At 44.6% G+C, this 15996-nt stretch overlaps 1 protein-coding gene across 1 annotated transcript in view; it reads right to left on the reverse strand.

Annotated features, from left to right (window-relative positions):
- SRRT (serrate, RNA effector molecule) overlaps nucleotides 1-15996 on the reverse strand; it is a gene marked incomplete in the record, with an annotated part of 984080 nt that overhangs the window by 420741 nt on the left and 547343 nt on the right. The window contains 1 exon segment of the mRNA XM_044077005.1: nucleotides 6637-6830. Coding sequence (XP_043932940.1) covers nucleotides 6637-6830 — 194 coding nt within the window.

Genomic DNA, 15996 nt, shown 5'->3' on the forward strand with positions numbered 1-15996 from the left:
GGGATGCCATCCAACACAGAAGTTAGTACCCCACTCTGTTCCTTCTAGAATAACTATCTTGTGGCAATCAGCAGTGCAGAATTCACTTTCAATGTGGACTTCTGCCCAAGGCTCACTGTTGCAGTACTCACTTTTTGGATTCCTGCCTGAAGGACTTCAAAGGATGGCCCAAATACCAGAGCTTTCACATCCTCATTCCTGGCCCAGTGGACACTTTCCTATTCTGAGATTACAGCATTACTTTTATGAAGGGTAGTGGGCTGGGACCCTCAAGTCTTTCTTGCTCCAGATTCCAAACCCCAGGAACCCAGGGATCTAAAGCATGACCAAACCAAGGATAGCTCAAAGCCAATAAGAAAGTACAGTTTTGTACCTACCATAAATGTAGATGTTCGAGTGCTAATACAGCTGCAGTAATCACAGATGGGTTTTCAGCCGTCAGGCGGTCCCTCAGTCGGCCGAATTCCAAAGTCTTGGTCCGGCGTCGGTTGTCGTCGCTTACTCTTCTGACGTCAGTAAGGCCAGAGTATATAAGACACAGCCGATGCCATGTTCTTCAGTCTTTCTTGCCCCAGATGTCAGGTGCCCCCAAAAGGAAGGCAATACATAAATAAGGCTTATCTACATATGCAGGCAATGCAATGTAATGCAAAATCAGTGTAAGCAAGCAAATAAAACATAGCAGGATAACCCAGTCAGGTGGTATGAAGAGGTTGTTAGGCCCCATGCCTTTACCAAGTGGGGAAGGAGGGAGGAAACCTGTACTGCAGCTGTATTAGCACTCGAACATCTACATTTATGGTAGGTACAAAACTGTACTATGTTCATCGTGCATACAGCTGCAGTAATCACAGATGAGTAGAGTCCCAAAGCTATGCATAGGGTGGTAGGTACTATGAGGAACTGGGTTGAGCCAGAATGCCCTGCAAAACAGCAGTGGCAAAGCCTGCTCTTGTTCTGGAATATAAGGGTAGGTGGTAGTGTTTTGTGAAGGTATGTACAGAACTCCAAGTGGCTGCCTCCAAAATATCCTTAGTAGGAACGCCTCTGAGGAAGGCTGTAGAGGTGGCTGTGGCCCTGGTGGAGTGAGATCTGATACCAGTAGGGACAGATTTCCCATGATAGGAATAACAAAACCGTATGCAGTGGCCAATCCACTTGGAAATGGTCTGTTTGGTAACTGGTTTCCCTTGAGCCCCTACGCATAGGACACAAAAGTTGTTCTGATTTCCTGAAGGACTTTGTTCTGTCCAAATAATAACGTAGCTGCCTATGGATGTCTAAAGTGTGAAGCAGCCTCTCCCCTTTGTTTTGAGGGTTAGGATAAAAGGTAGGTAGGTGTATGGCTTGATTTAAGGCTACCCTGGATACCACTTTTGGCATAAAAGATGGGTTAGTACGAAGGGAAACCCTGTCCTGATGGAAGATGAGGAAGGGCTGCACCGCCATGAGGGCCTGTAGTTCAGAAACCCTACGAGCTGAAGTGATGGCCAGAAGGAAAGCTGTTTTCCAGGACAAATGTTGCAGATCTGTTGAGGCAGCAGGTTCAAAGGAAGGCAATGTTAATTTTTCTAGTATGTAATTAAGGTCCCAGGCTGGTATTGGTTGCTTCCTTGGAGGTCTTATATTCTTAGCCCCTCTGAGGAACTGTCGTAAGAGTGGGTGAGAGAATAAAGGAGGATCCGTGTTGAATTCTGCAGAAATGGCTGAGGCATGTATTTTTATGGAAGAAAATGGAAGTCCACTGTTCAGCAGTTCAGCTAGGTACTGTAAAACCTGAGGCAAGTTCAATTTTCTAGGGTCCTGGCCTATTTTCTCATTCCAACAGCAAAACCACTTCCATTTTGCAGAGTAAGCTTTTCTAGTAGATGGTCTTCTGGCCTCCAAAATGACATCCTGCACCTCCTTGGAGAGTAGGGACTGTTGTGGTGTCAAGGAATTTTCCATGCAGCGAGGTTTGAGTGTTTTCAGCTGACTGTGAAGAGTTTTGTAGCTGTTCTGAGTCAGTAGGAGAAGCATTAGAGGCAGGGACCAGGGAGGAGTATGTGTTAGGCTCCTCAGGAGTGGATACCAGTGTTGCCTTGGCCAATCTGGAGCAATCAGTATCATCCTCGGTTTGTCTGTTCTTGCTTTCAAAAGCACCTTGGGCAGAAGGGGCAGAGGTGGGAATGCATAAACTGTCCATGCTGTCCAACTGAATGAAAGGGCGTCCACTTTCCAGGCCTTTGGATGAAAGGTCCTTGAACAAAACTTTTTCAGTTGATAGTTCCTGTGGGAGGCAAAAAGATCTATGTCTGGCCTCCCCCACGCTTGGATTATCTCTGTAAACACCTGAGGATGTAACTTCCATTCGTGTGGATCTGTCATATTTCTGAGTGTCTGCCAGTGTGTTTTCCAGTCCTGGCAAGTATTGTGCTTGAAGTTCGATTTGTCTTTCCAGAGCCAAGTTCCAAAGAGTCATGGCTAGTCTGCACAAGGGGTATGAATGTGTTCCTCCTTGTTTGTTTATGTACCACATTACTGTGGTGTTGTCTGTTCTTATCAGTAATTGTCCTGGATGCAGGAAGTCCTTGAAAGCTGTAATTGCATTTATCACTGCTAGCATTTCTTTTTGATTGATGTGAAGGTGCTTTTCCTTTTGGGACCATCTGCCCTGAATGCACCTGTCCTTCATGTGCGCCCCCCAGGCGTAATCTGAGGCGTCTGTGGTTATGACTTGTTTTGCTTGAGGCTTGCAGAATGGAAGGCCTGTGTTTACTTGACATGCTTGGGCCCACCATAGAAATTCCTTTTGAAAACATGGAATTATTGGTATAATTGCTTCCAAACTGTGACTGTGTTGAGATCATAGATTTATTAGGTACCATTGAAGTTTCCTCATATGCACCTTTGCACATGGGATTAGATGCCATGAATCCCAGAGCCTGCAGGATTTTCCTTGCAGTAAGCCTGGTACTTTTTGCTAGTGTTTTGAAGTACTGAGATAGTTGCCCTTGTTTTTCTGGCGTAAGATATGCCATCTGGGTGTTTGTGTCCAAGTTGGCACCCAGGAAGGTTATTTTCTGAGATGGTGTTAGTCTTGATTTCTCCTTGTTGATGGTATATCCCAGAGAAAGCAGTAACCGTGTCACATAAGCCAGATGTTCCAGTAGTATGCGTTTGCTGTCCGCTTGGATAAGGCAGTCGTCCAGATAAGGGTAAATTTGTATCCCTTGAAGTCTGCAGTAGGCAATCACTGATGCCAGGCACTTTGTGAATACTCTGGGCACAGTAGATAAGCCAAAGGGCAATGCAGAGAATTGATAGTGGATTGAACCTGCAAGAAATCTGAGGTATCTTCTGCAGCTTTGTCTGATTGGGACATGCAGGTATGCCTCCTTGAGGTCCAATGTTACCAGCCAAAACTCCTTGCCCAGCATGGGAAGAAGTTGCTGTAATGTGAGCATCTTGAATTTTGGCAGTAGGAATGTGTTTAGGATGGATAAGTCCAAAATGGGTCTCCAGTCGGTTCCTTTTCTTGGTACCAGAAAAAGTCTTGAATAAAAACCTTGACTTTGTTGGAGTGTAGGTACCTTTTGTATAGCTCTCATGTTTAGGAGCTTTGAAATTTGCAGTTGTGCCTCTGCCCTTTGATTTTGTGGCAGGTTTGGCATGCCTCTCATTTTTGGAAGAGTGTGAAATTGAAATTTGTAGCCTCTGTTTATAATGTCCAGTATCCATTTGCCTGTTGTGACAATATGCCAATTGCTTGCAAATAATGCTAGTTTCCTCCCAAAGGTGCTGTCAGCTGAGACTTGCTTGGCATGGAAATGAGGGAGTCATTGGGTTTGCTTCCTGTATTGTTGTGCACTGTCTTCACCACCTCTTGGTGCTGGAGATTGCCATTGTCTGCCTCTATATGATCCATGTGATTGCCCTCTGCCCCTTGTGCCTGTATCTGCCTCTTTGGGGCTTGTCAGTGGCTGGAAAGGACCAGTTTTTGAAGGCCAATTTCTGCTAAAGCGTGGTGGTTGGACCTGTAAGAAAGCCTTGACAGTTTGCATAGATTTGGCTTTTTCTTCCATTTTCCATAGTATGTCCTCAGCATTAGTACCAAATAATACATCCTTTTGTAAAGGAGCATCAAGAAGTTTAGCTTTCACATGATCAGGTAAATTTTGTTCCCTAAGCCAGGCATGCCTGCGAATGACTGATCCTGTGGCAGCCGCTCTACTGGAAGCCTCTAGGGCATCATAACCACATTGTAAGGTGTGTTTACCCACTTGCTCCACTATGCATCATATCCTGTAACTCTTTTAAATCTGGTTGTTCAGGTTGAGACATTTTGTTCCTTAATTGTGATAACAGGTACTGTTGATATTTAATCATATGAAACTGACAGTTTAAGGCCCTCATGGCTAGGGTGGCGAGGTATATACCTTTTACCCCACCTTTCTAGAGATCTGGATTCCCTTTCTGCAGGGAGTGGATTCTTGGCAGTGGAGGCCTTTAATCCCTTGGGGCCTTGTGAAATGGTTTCAGGGTCAGCATTATGGCCTTTGTAGAGAAATTGGTGAGAGCTGGGTACTCTGTAATACCTATCAGGTTTTACTGGTGCAGGAGGCAGAGAATCAGGGTTAAGGCAAGCCTCGAATAGACATCATCCAGTACATCCAAAACAGGGGTATAGCCAGAGGTCTGTGCTGAGGTAACCAAAGAAATTCCCTAAGTCTTTTCTTGGAATCTGAAAAGTCTTGGCCTTCCCAATGGAAGTGTTCCCTCAAAGTGTGCAAGGTTTCCCCAAAGAAAAATCCTCAGGAGGGGATACAGAAGGAATGGACTGTTCTGCATCCGAATCCTCAAAAGGGGAGTAAGAGTGTTCCTCTGCATCAGAATGTTCTGATAAAATGGATCCCTGATCAGAAGAGGGAGATTCTTCCTCCACTCTGGGTCTCTTGTCAGGAGGGGCTGAGAACCTCTGATAAGAGTAATTAAATCCTCAGCCATTTTAAGCATCTGTTTCTTAGGCATGGGTCCAGGAGATGGGCCCTGTGCAACAGGCCTCGTGGGATGCCTGGCTGCTTTGGATTTAGTAAAAGCCTTTATTGAAAAAGAAGATGAGGGCCTAAATACACCATGGGTGGAGGTGGACCTGTCCACATTAGTAGGCTCGACATTAGCAGGGGCTTCGGTTGTAGTCTGGGAAAGGACCGAGGACCCAGCGGTCTTGGGTACAGAGAACACCGCCAAAGGAGTGTCGTCGGTAGTCAGGGACTGCAAAGGCGTCTCGCTGAGAACCGGACCACGTGTAGCCTGTTTTGGCGTGGTGTCGGTGGAGACCGCGGGTCTCGCGTGTCGGTCCTTTTCCTTGCGTTTTTTTGACAAAACGGTAGTCGGAGTGTCCGACGACATCTTATAATCAAAAGCTTTACCAAAGTAGTGTTGGGCGAACTCCGCCCGACACTTGATAGTGCGTTTATTGAAGGTAGCGCAAAAGCGACAGCCCGAGACGTCGTGGTCTGGGCCCAAACAAGGTATGCAACGGGAATGGAAATCCTTATGCGGTATTTGCTTCCCACAAGAAATACAATTATTAACTTTCTGACATCGGTCTGAGGCAAGAAAAGTTTCCCCAACGGGGTACTTAGCTTTAAAGAAGACTTCGGTTCCAATTTTTTCTTAATTCAGGAGCTGGCCGACCGGCACTTGCGAGCTGCTTCTGCTTCGGGCACCGCGCGGCAAAAAAGACCGAAGAACATGGCGTCGGCTGTGTCTTATATACTCTGGCCTTACTGACGTCAGAAGAGTAAGCGACGACAACCGATGCCGGACCAAGACTTTGGAATTCGGCCGACCGAGGGACCGCCTGACGGCTGAAAACCCATCTGTGATTACTGCAGCTGTATGCACGATGAACATCTGCTGTATGAATGATAACTGGAGAAAGGAAATGAGGGTGGGAGTGAACGGTTACCCATCCCAACCCCATGGAAGGTGAGGAGAGATGGGCTGGGAGGGAGCTGGTACTGCAATAGTAATTCTACAACTAAGGCAACTTCCCAATTCAACTGTACTATGTTCTTCATAGTTCACTGTTGCAGTACTGACTCTTGGCATAACATTCTAGTGCTAAGCAAGGCTGGGTGGCTGTTCAGAAACAGAAAAGCAAGGGTGAACAAACTCTGTAGGAAAGCTAACGCAAAGCTTGTCCCATTACCAGACAAGGCCTCTAAGTTGTAGTGATCTAGAAAAATGTACAAAGCATACCAGGTAGCTGCATCCAAATCAGCCTGGGTGGGGAGGACTGCCATAGTAGTCATATCACTAGTGAGCAAGAGTACTTACCCAGTCAGATATTTGCTTTCCAGCATAGACTGGACAAAAAGTAATACAGCTGTCAATTCAGTTTGAGACAGTTTGACAAGCTTACCTTCTTTTCACTTTGTAACAGTTTGTTGGCAAGCTTAACTTTCTTCCTTTGCAAAAGTAACAAGCTGGTATGATTTTCAACTTTTTTCTATTAAGGTAAAATCTGAATTGCCTGTGCATGTAAAAGTCTCTGCCTTGATCAAAGGGAGGCAAAAAACACTAGCAAATGTACTGCCTGGCAAGCAAGTAGAACATGACTAAAATACAGTTCATTGGACTCTGCGCTACCTTGAATTTTTTCCCACTAAGGGGACACAGCCACTTGTCTTTTCCCACTTCTTGAGTGTTGGCAGTGATGAACTTTTCTACTTCTTGCTCGGAGTCTTTCTTCCCCATCTTTACTGCTTCCTCCTCGGACAATGATTCCTTCACCGTGAATAAGGGATTTAGTCTTTCCTCACAATTTTTCTGCCACTCTGAAACTAAATTAGGAGACATTTCATAGTATCTGTATACTCAAAGCTACAATTTAAAACATGCTTAGAGCCAAGTATGCAACAAAATCTCACTGCATGACATTTATACCTGGAATTCTGGGAGAAAAAAAAGATTATTTCACAGTTTACCAAAATTATTTTCTTACCTTATCAGTTGATAAATGAGAAGATCCCCCTTAAAGGGCCTTTTGTTGGGTACATTTATTTCACCCCCAAAAATTCAGCAAATTTCATTTAAGACCCCACATTCTGTAATGTGCTCAGTCTGTATGGTCACATGCTATGTCTCAACATGCCAGTGACTTAAATAGATCTACCGCTGCTCAGCAAAAGCAACTAATAAGCATCATTCTGCAAATATTACAGATGTACAGAACTTACCATAACAGCAGATGTTGGTGTGTCATCACTGTTGTAGACATGGAATGTAGTCATGTAGGCCATAACTGTAGATATTAAGAGCATGTTCACTGTTGCAATAGCTTCTCAGTCTTCTGTCAAAGACCCACAGTAAAATCTAACTTCCAGCGTTTTTCACCCGTTTCCCCTTCCTAGCTATAGATATTGGCTAAGGCTCTTCCTAGCTATAGATATTGGCTAAGGCTCTTGCCACCCCCATAGTGCCTTTTTTAGGCAAGGCTCAAATTCTAAACCTACCACCCTAGAAAACAAAAATGGGAAGAAATTGAGGGTAATGCTGCTCAATGCCAGAAGTCTAAATCTCAAAATGCACGCACTCGAGGCCCTTCTCAGTATGGAGAACATCGATGTCTGTGCTGTAACTGAAACCTGGTTCAAGGCTCCTGAGAGCACCCCGGCACTATTAGGTTTTACCTCATATCATGCGTTCGGCCCCAAAACCGGACCACTCCACAAAAGGAGGGTGTATCCATATTCATAAAGGATACTCACACCTCCAGGTTGGTGGCAGCATGAAGCTTGAAACCATCCAGGTGCAACTAACCATAGGCAAAACTGCTCTACAAATTGTAGCATGCTACAGGCCACCCTCTCAAACTCAGGAACCCCACACAGCCTTCCTGAAGACACTGGAGGGTATAAATGTATCTCCAAACACCATCATATTGGGTGACTTCAACTACCCGAATATAGACTGGGAACATTACTCAAGCCCTAACTTTCTAGCCCAACGGTTCCTGGAGTTCATAAATTCAAATGCCATGGAACAGCTAGTCACTGTTCCCACGAGAGGAGAAAATATACTAGATCTCATTGTCACAAACATGGGGACAAAATGCTCCACACCGGAAGTATATCCCTCATTGGTGAGATCTGATCATAAACTAATCTCACTGGAAATCCACATCCCGCCCCACCCCAAACAAAAAGACCATAGTGAAGAACTTCTCTAAAGCAAACTTCACACTACTCAAGACTGGTGTGGTATCCTTCAAGGCCCCTGAGTCAGAGGAAACCACAACCCAAGCTCCGGAAGCCCTTACAAATGCCTTCTATGAACACCTCCAGGACTGCATGGATCAGGCAATCCCAAATAAAACCAAGACTCTTTCCACAAAGGGCAAACGTCCAGTCTGGTGGACCCCAGCCATTAACAAACTTTACAATAAGAGGAGAAAGCTATTACATGATAGAACAAAATCCATAAAGGAAGTCACCCCTGATCATTATTAGTAAAAATACGAGCACTCATAAAATCAACTAAGGCCAATTTTGAGAGAAAAATTGCCATGGATTCAAAGGACAATCATAAGGCCTTTTTCAGCTATGTTAGGAACCTGGGTGGAAACTCACAGATATGCTCAGAATTAGTCCAAAATGATACAAAAATCACTGAACCCACAGACATTGCCAACATACTGGCAGACAGGTTCAGTGCAAACTTCACCCTCTCCCCTAAAGGAGATAACTATCCCAGCCGAGTGTAGCCTCCCGGACATCTCAAATGCAGGTGAAAGCTGCTCTCTCTAAAGCTAAAAACACAGCATCAATGGGACGGATGGTGTCCCCGGCTGTGTGCTACGAGCTAAATGAGGAATTAAACCCGCACATAAGGCAGCTGTTTAATCTCAGCCTTACCACAGGATACGTGCCCAAGGAGTGGCGTGCGGCAACTGTGGTCCCACTCCACAAAGGTGGCGCCTCTACGGACCCTGGTAATTACCGCCCATAAGCTTAACAAGTCTAGTCTGCAAAGCTATGGAGAGGATCATAATGGAGCTCATAAACAAAGATATAGGGGACTTGCAGACATTGGACCCGACCCAGTTTGGCTTTGTCAAGGGAAGATCATGCCTTTTGAACTTGGTCGACTTCTTGAAATAGTCACCAAGGCCATTGATGAGGAAAGGCAGTCCATACAGCCTACCTTGACCTTGCAAAGGCTTTGACACAATACCCACGGGTATTGTAGAAAAACTACCAGCTTAAATGTAAACCCATATGTCACAAGATGGGTTGCAAACTGGCTTAAGGACAGAACCCACAGGGTTAGAGTTGCTGGCGCTGTGTCAGACTCCAAGCCGGTCACAAGTGGTGTCCCACAGGGCTCGGTCCTTGGCCCCTATTGTTTGGCATCTACTTCTCAGAAGTACAGGCCAACATGGGAGGACTTTGGCTGACAAAGTTTGCAGATGACTGCAAACTGGGCGCCATAGTGGAAAGTGCATCGGACACGGATATCCTTCAGAAGGGACTCACGGAAACAGATAGCTGGTGCCAGAGCCATGGCCTGAAGTTAAACGCCAAAAATGTATAGTCATACCCTTGGGAAAAACAAGGTAACCCCAAGCTACCATATAGGTGGCAATCCACTAAGCACAGAAGAGGTTATCAGGGACCTGGGGACCCAGGTTGACAGTGGCCTTTCTTTTGACACTCACATTGCTAAAGTGGTTAGAAAGACCTTCTACATTGCCCACCTGATCATGAAGGGATACACATCCAGATCTAGTGAGGTCATTGTTCCCCTGTACTCTTCACTTATCAGACCAATGATCGAGTACAATGCCCCATTGGGATGTATCTCACCCGACATCTGCAGCAATTGGAGAGACCCCAAAAGTTCCTCACCAAAAGGATAAAGGGACTCCAAAATCTGTCATATGCTGCCAGATTGAAGAAACTCCAGCTCTATTCAGTCGCATACCGTCTGCTCAGAGGTGACATGTGCCTGACATACAAGGCCATGTCCAACCCGGAATTAATGGACATGCTCCACCTCAAAAATCCAAATCCACCAAAACCACTAGAGCAAGCGACTTAAACCTTAGCACGGATATAAATAGGACGTGCTGGAGGGATAGATTTATCACTCAGAGACTCCCTATGCTGTGGAATAAAATCCCGGTCCATGTGAGGCAGAGCACCTCGCTGACTCTGTTCAAGAGAAATCTAGACCTGTGGATGGGAGATCGTAGGTTTACCCCGGGAATCATCTCTGGGTCACTGCTGGACAGAGGCACAACAAACTAATGGGCACAGTATTTTTTCATATAAGGGGTGGCGTAAGCCACAATAATTTGGGCTAGGCTTATAAATGCCTTAGGGCAGATAGCCTAGTATAAACCTATGAACCTAAGATGCTCTCCCACCTGGAATTGGTACACCTGTGGTATAAAAGTATGTACAACTGTTACCTTTACATCCTTCTTACCTCCCAATAATCAAAAGGGGCCTGTCAGAAGCCAGAGGACTAGCTGTTTAGGTGGCAAATGTCCCCAGCAGTGACTGACCTTCCCAAAAGAATAAGCTCCCTTCTTCGTGCACTAATCAATTGGAGGTGGAAGATGACTTGTAAGGTTAGGAGGAGGTGGGGGAAAACGACTAGATACATAACAATCCTAGGACTAACAGGCGCAACAAGAAGGTGTTGGTGTGAAATATTCTGCAATAGTGAAAATGCTCTTATGTACAATTATAGTTACGTTACTACAAAACAGTACATGATTAGTCATATCATTCACTTCTAATTTCTGGGAAAGTTCCCAAAGCTTACGGACCACAGAGTAGATGTCATTAGTAAGGAATGGTTTGTAAAAGCCCTCACAGAATGGCAGCTACCTCAAGAATCATGGCAGGATTTGTACAGTCCAAGCTCTACTGCCTGGAAAGAGAGTAGAGATGTTTTTTTTCCCCACAACAGCCTGATCACTAAACATCAATGCTGTTGTCGAGTGGGCACTAACATGTCCTGGGTACAACTTTGCCATGGACGGAGTAACAGGAGAGTAAGAGTGAGAAGCCACTTGGACATGGTCCATTTTGAGACAGGTCTGCCCACCTTCACTTTGTAAAGGCTATATATATATATATATATATATATATATATATATATATATATATATATATATATATATATATATTATTTTTTTGTTTTTGTTTTAACTTCTTTAGTGCCCATTAGATAAAAATTTAAGTTGCCTAAGCAAATATCCAGGCATGCAAGACTCCTTAACCCTTGAACTGTGGGGTGGTAAAGAATACTTGATCGTAATTCAGAGAGACCTTTGTCAGACTGGTCATGGAGAAGGGGTTAGTTTGTCCCAGTGGAAAATCAGAAAGGATAGCTTGCACACAATGGTTGTACTTCAGATAGTCTCCTGGCAGGTCTTAGGCCCATTAGGAAGACAGTCTCTCAGGTAAAATATTGTGAGGCACTGTAGCTGCTGGCTGAAATGAAGGAAATGCTTATTTTCTCCCCACTACATTAGTTAGGTCCCAAGAAAGGTAGATAAATGACCTTAAATGCAATATTCCTTTCAGGACAAGTTTATTGGCTGTAACAAATAAAACATGGTGAATCCTAGGCAAACAAACAGACGTGCACTTTCGATAAGGTGTATATCATTACAGGTTTATTTATAAAAGTCTGTTATCCTTGTGGGCCACTGAAGACTGGTTATGGTCCAGCGCCTCTCTCTGGTACCAAGGGGAAAATCTTTTCTATTTATTTTAATGGAGGCTTCCCAGCCTCCCTCATAACAGCAAGTCATCTTCAGTAAATCTAACTGCTGTACCATCCATGCTGCCAGACATATTTCTTCAGCCTGGAAAGTGCGTATTTGAGGGTGGGGTGGGGGGAAGTTAACCCATATTTTGTTACAAGACTTCACTCAGTCACCATCAAATTTCATAGAGCAGAGCCTGCAGTCAGTACAACTGACCTTGACACTGCAGGAGCTCTGCTACAAAGCCCTACTCCTATAAGTTTACTGACAATTTTGGCATTGTAGAATAGCTTACGGCCACTACATCTGAACTAGATACTGCAGGAACTCTACCCAGGAAGCCCTACCCCTACAAGTTTACTGAGAATTTTGTCACTGATTAATATAGGTACATTTAACGAAGAATTTTGCTGTGTACTAAATTTAATCAGTTAAATACATGCCTGCTCTGTTATTAAAAGTCTCTGTGAAATAGTCCGTGCACTCTAAGGACCTCTTACTTAAATGGCTAGTGCCCACTTTTTCTTGACCAGTAGACTATACTGCATATGCCAGTTATATAGCCTCTGGAAGCAACAGAAAAAGAACAGTTGTGTAAAATCTTACCATAACTACAGATGTCCTCCTCTTCCATGTTGCAGTATTCTTGGTATGGGATTTCTCACCTCAGGCGACCCATACGTTGGCTCCTATACAAAAGCTTCAGCTTGGCTGTTGTAGTTGCATGGGATATCACACACAGGCCCATAAAACAGGGGCCTTAAATGTGACGTCTGCACGCACAGACCTCAGAACTTGAAAGGCCAGCAGGACAGGTCAAAACAGAGTAGTAAGTAATGTCAGTAAAAGGATCAAAGAGCCATTTGGTGGTTAAATTGGTCATAGGGTAGGGTATAACCACCAGACCTAAGACAGGTCAACAATGAGAGAGAGAATAGAGAAAGAATAGTTGTGTAAAATCTTACCATAACCATAGATGTCCCTTCTCTACCATGTTGCAGTATTCTTGGTGTGGGATTTACCGCCTCAGACGACCCAAACGTCGGCTGCTATACAAAAGATTTACCTTGGCTGTTACATCTGCGTAGGACGTCTCACATAGGGCCATATACGGGGGGGGGGGGGGGGCTTAAATGTGACGTCTGCATGCACAGGCCTCAGAAAGTACAGTTGCGTACACTTACCATAAATGTAGATGTTTGAGTGTATTCACTATTGCAGTCATTACATTTGGGTAATCTGCTTGCAGGTTGCCCTCTGTCAGCCTGATTAACAAAGTCTTGGGTTCTGTGTCAGTTGCTGTCCCTTCTTCCATGACGTCAGGTTGTCAGGGGTATAAAACATGCAGCCGACGCCATTACATCAGTTTTCCTTGCCCCAGATGTCAGGTGCCCCCCATAATGGGGAGCAATTAAACATAAAAACACAAAGGTATACCCTCCAACAAAAAAGCAAATACACCAAAAAGGCTTTTAAGCATAGTAAAGGAAAGTAGAGGTATAGACAAAAGAAGTTGGGGACAGGAGGGAGGGTAACCTGGACTGCAACCGTAAATACGCTCAAACATCTACATTTATGTAAGTGTACACAACTGTACTATGTTCTTCGCGTTTCACTGCTGCAGTCATTACATTTGGGTAGAATCCCAAAGCTATGGATGGGAGGCTGGCGCTAAACAGCATTAGGTGCGGCTATAAGGACCTGCAGAACTGCGGTGGCAAAGCCTGCCCTGGACTTAGAGTAGAGAGGCAAATGATAATGCTTTGTAAAGGTGTGAACAGAACTCCAAGTAGCAGCCTCTAGAATGTCTTTGGTTAGCACTCCTCTGAGAAAGGCTGCTGAAGTAGCTGCAGCTCTGGTGGTATGAGACCAGACTGTGACAATGTTGACTCCATAAGCTTTTTAGGTACCATTGAAGTTTCCTCATATGCAGTCTTGCATATGGAATCAGTAGGATGCAGGATGCCATGAAGCCCAAAGCCTGCAGAGTTTGTCTTGCAGATAACTGGGTTTTTGTTGCCATCGGTTTGAAGTAAGTAGTCAGTTGCCTTTGTTTGTCTGGCGTGAGGTAAGCCATCTGGGCAGTTGTATTCAAGCTTGCACCCAGGAATGTTATCTTTTAAGAGGGTGCCAGTTGTGATTTCTTTCCATTTATTGTGTACCCTAGGCATGTTAGAAGCCTTTTCACAAATGCCAGGTGTTGAAGAAGAATGTCCTTTTTCTCTGCTTGAATGAGACAGTGGTCCAAGTAAGGCTATATTTGTATACTTCGTCTGCAAAAAGCAATTACTGGTGCTAGGCACTTTGTAAAGACCCTGAGTGCAGTAGATAAGCCAAAGGGCAGTGCAGAGAATTGGTAATGCATTAAGCCAGCCTTGAATCTGAGGTATCTTCTGAACGATTCCCTTACTGGGATATGCAGGTATGCCTCTTTTAGATCTAATGTCACCGGCCAAGCATTCTTGCCCAGCTTGGGCAGAAGCTGCTGCTGCAAAGTCAGCATTTTGAATTTTGGAATGTCCAGGTGTGTGTTCAAAATTGATAAATCCAGTATTGGCCCCCAGGCCTTGTCCTTTCTGGGTATCAAGAACAGTCGAGTAAAAACCTTGTCCTTTTTCCTGTTCTGGCACTGGCTGAATAGCCCCCATATCCATGAGGGATGTAACCTCTTTCTGTGCCTCTGCCCATTAATTTTTTGGCAGATCCGGCCAACCGTTTGCCATTGGCAGAGTATGGAAATGGAATCTGTATCCCTGTGATACTATGCTTAGTACCCACTTGTCCTGGGTTATTAACTGCCAATATTTTAGCAAAAAGTGCTAATTTTCCCCCTAAGGGTGCTGCCAAAAAGTAAGTGCTTGGTGAAGGCAGAGGGAAGTCATTGGGACTGTTTTCTGTAGGTTTGCGCTTTATCTCCTCCAGATTTGGAGATAGAAGCACCCCATTCCTTTGACCTGTAAGAATCTTGTGCCTGGTATCTGGAACCCTTTGGGTGGGTATCTAGATTTGCCCCTTTGTGCTCTGTCTGACACAGGAAAGGACCAATTTTTTGTAGGCCAGTGTCTACTGAATCTTGGTGGCTGCACTGCTAAGAAATTTTTTACAGTTTGCATAGACTTAGCCTTGTCTTCCATTTTCTTTAAAACGTCTTCTGCCTTAATACCAAACAGAATATCATGCTGTAGAGGTGCATCCAGTAATTTAGCTTTAACATGATCAGGCAAATTTTGCTCTTTTAGCCAGGCATGCCTCCTAATCACAGATCCAGTAACTGCGGCCCTGCAGGAGGCCTCTAAGGAATCAAAACCACATTGCAAAGTATGCTTCTCAACTTGTTCAGCTGCATGCAATAATTCCTGCAATTCTTTATTTTCTGCACATTCAGAAATCAACATAATTTTGTGTTTCAGCAATCCCATAACATGTTGTTGATACTTGAGCATATGAAACTGGCAGTTTAAGGCCCTAATAGCCAAGGTTGCAGATGTAGAAACCTTCTTTTCCCATCTATCCAGTGACCTTGAATCTCTCTCAGAGGGGGTAGGATTTCTTGCTGTTGAGGCCTTAACTCCAACTGGACCCTGTGAAACAGTTTCAGGATCAGTGGCAGGGTTTCTAAATAAAAATTTGAGAGAGTCAGGGATCCTGTAATATCTGCCAGGCTTGCTGGGAGCCGGAGGTAAGGAGTTCGGGGTCAAGCTCAACTCCGAAAACACATCATCCACACTGTCTAAAACAGGGGGTATGGCTAAAGGCTTGTACTGAGGGAGAAGGAAATCCCTGAGCCTCTTTTTTTGATTCTGAGAAATCTTGACTCTCCCAGTGAAAATGCTCCCTCAAAGTATGCAAGGTTTCTCCAAATGAATAATCCTCAGGAGGTGATGCAGAAGGGACTCCCCTGCATCAGACTCCTCATAGGGAGGTATAGATAATTCCTGACCAGAAGAGGAATCAGAAGAAATAGAAACCTGATCTGAAGATTCATAATCAGTGTATTGCCTAGGCCTCTTATCAGGAGGGGGTGGGAACCCCTGATCAAGGTAATAAGGTGTTCAGCCATTTTGATCATCTGTTTTTTAGGCATAGCAGCCTGTGCATGTGGCTCATGAGTCCGTTTTTTAGCTTTAGAAGTTGCTTTTGTCTTTGGTTTTGCAGCTGTCGTCGGTTTGATATAAAAATGTTTAGGCATGAATACACCCTCAGAAGCCGGTGCCCACTCAGCG

Source organism: Protopterus annectens, chromosome 7.part0, assembly GCF_019279795.1.
Source record: "Protopterus annectens isolate FY-2018-M chromosome 7.part0, PAN1.0, whole genome shotgun sequence".
Taxonomy (NCBI): domain Eukaryota; kingdom Metazoa; phylum Chordata; order Ceratodontiformes; family Protopteridae; genus Protopterus; species Protopterus annectens.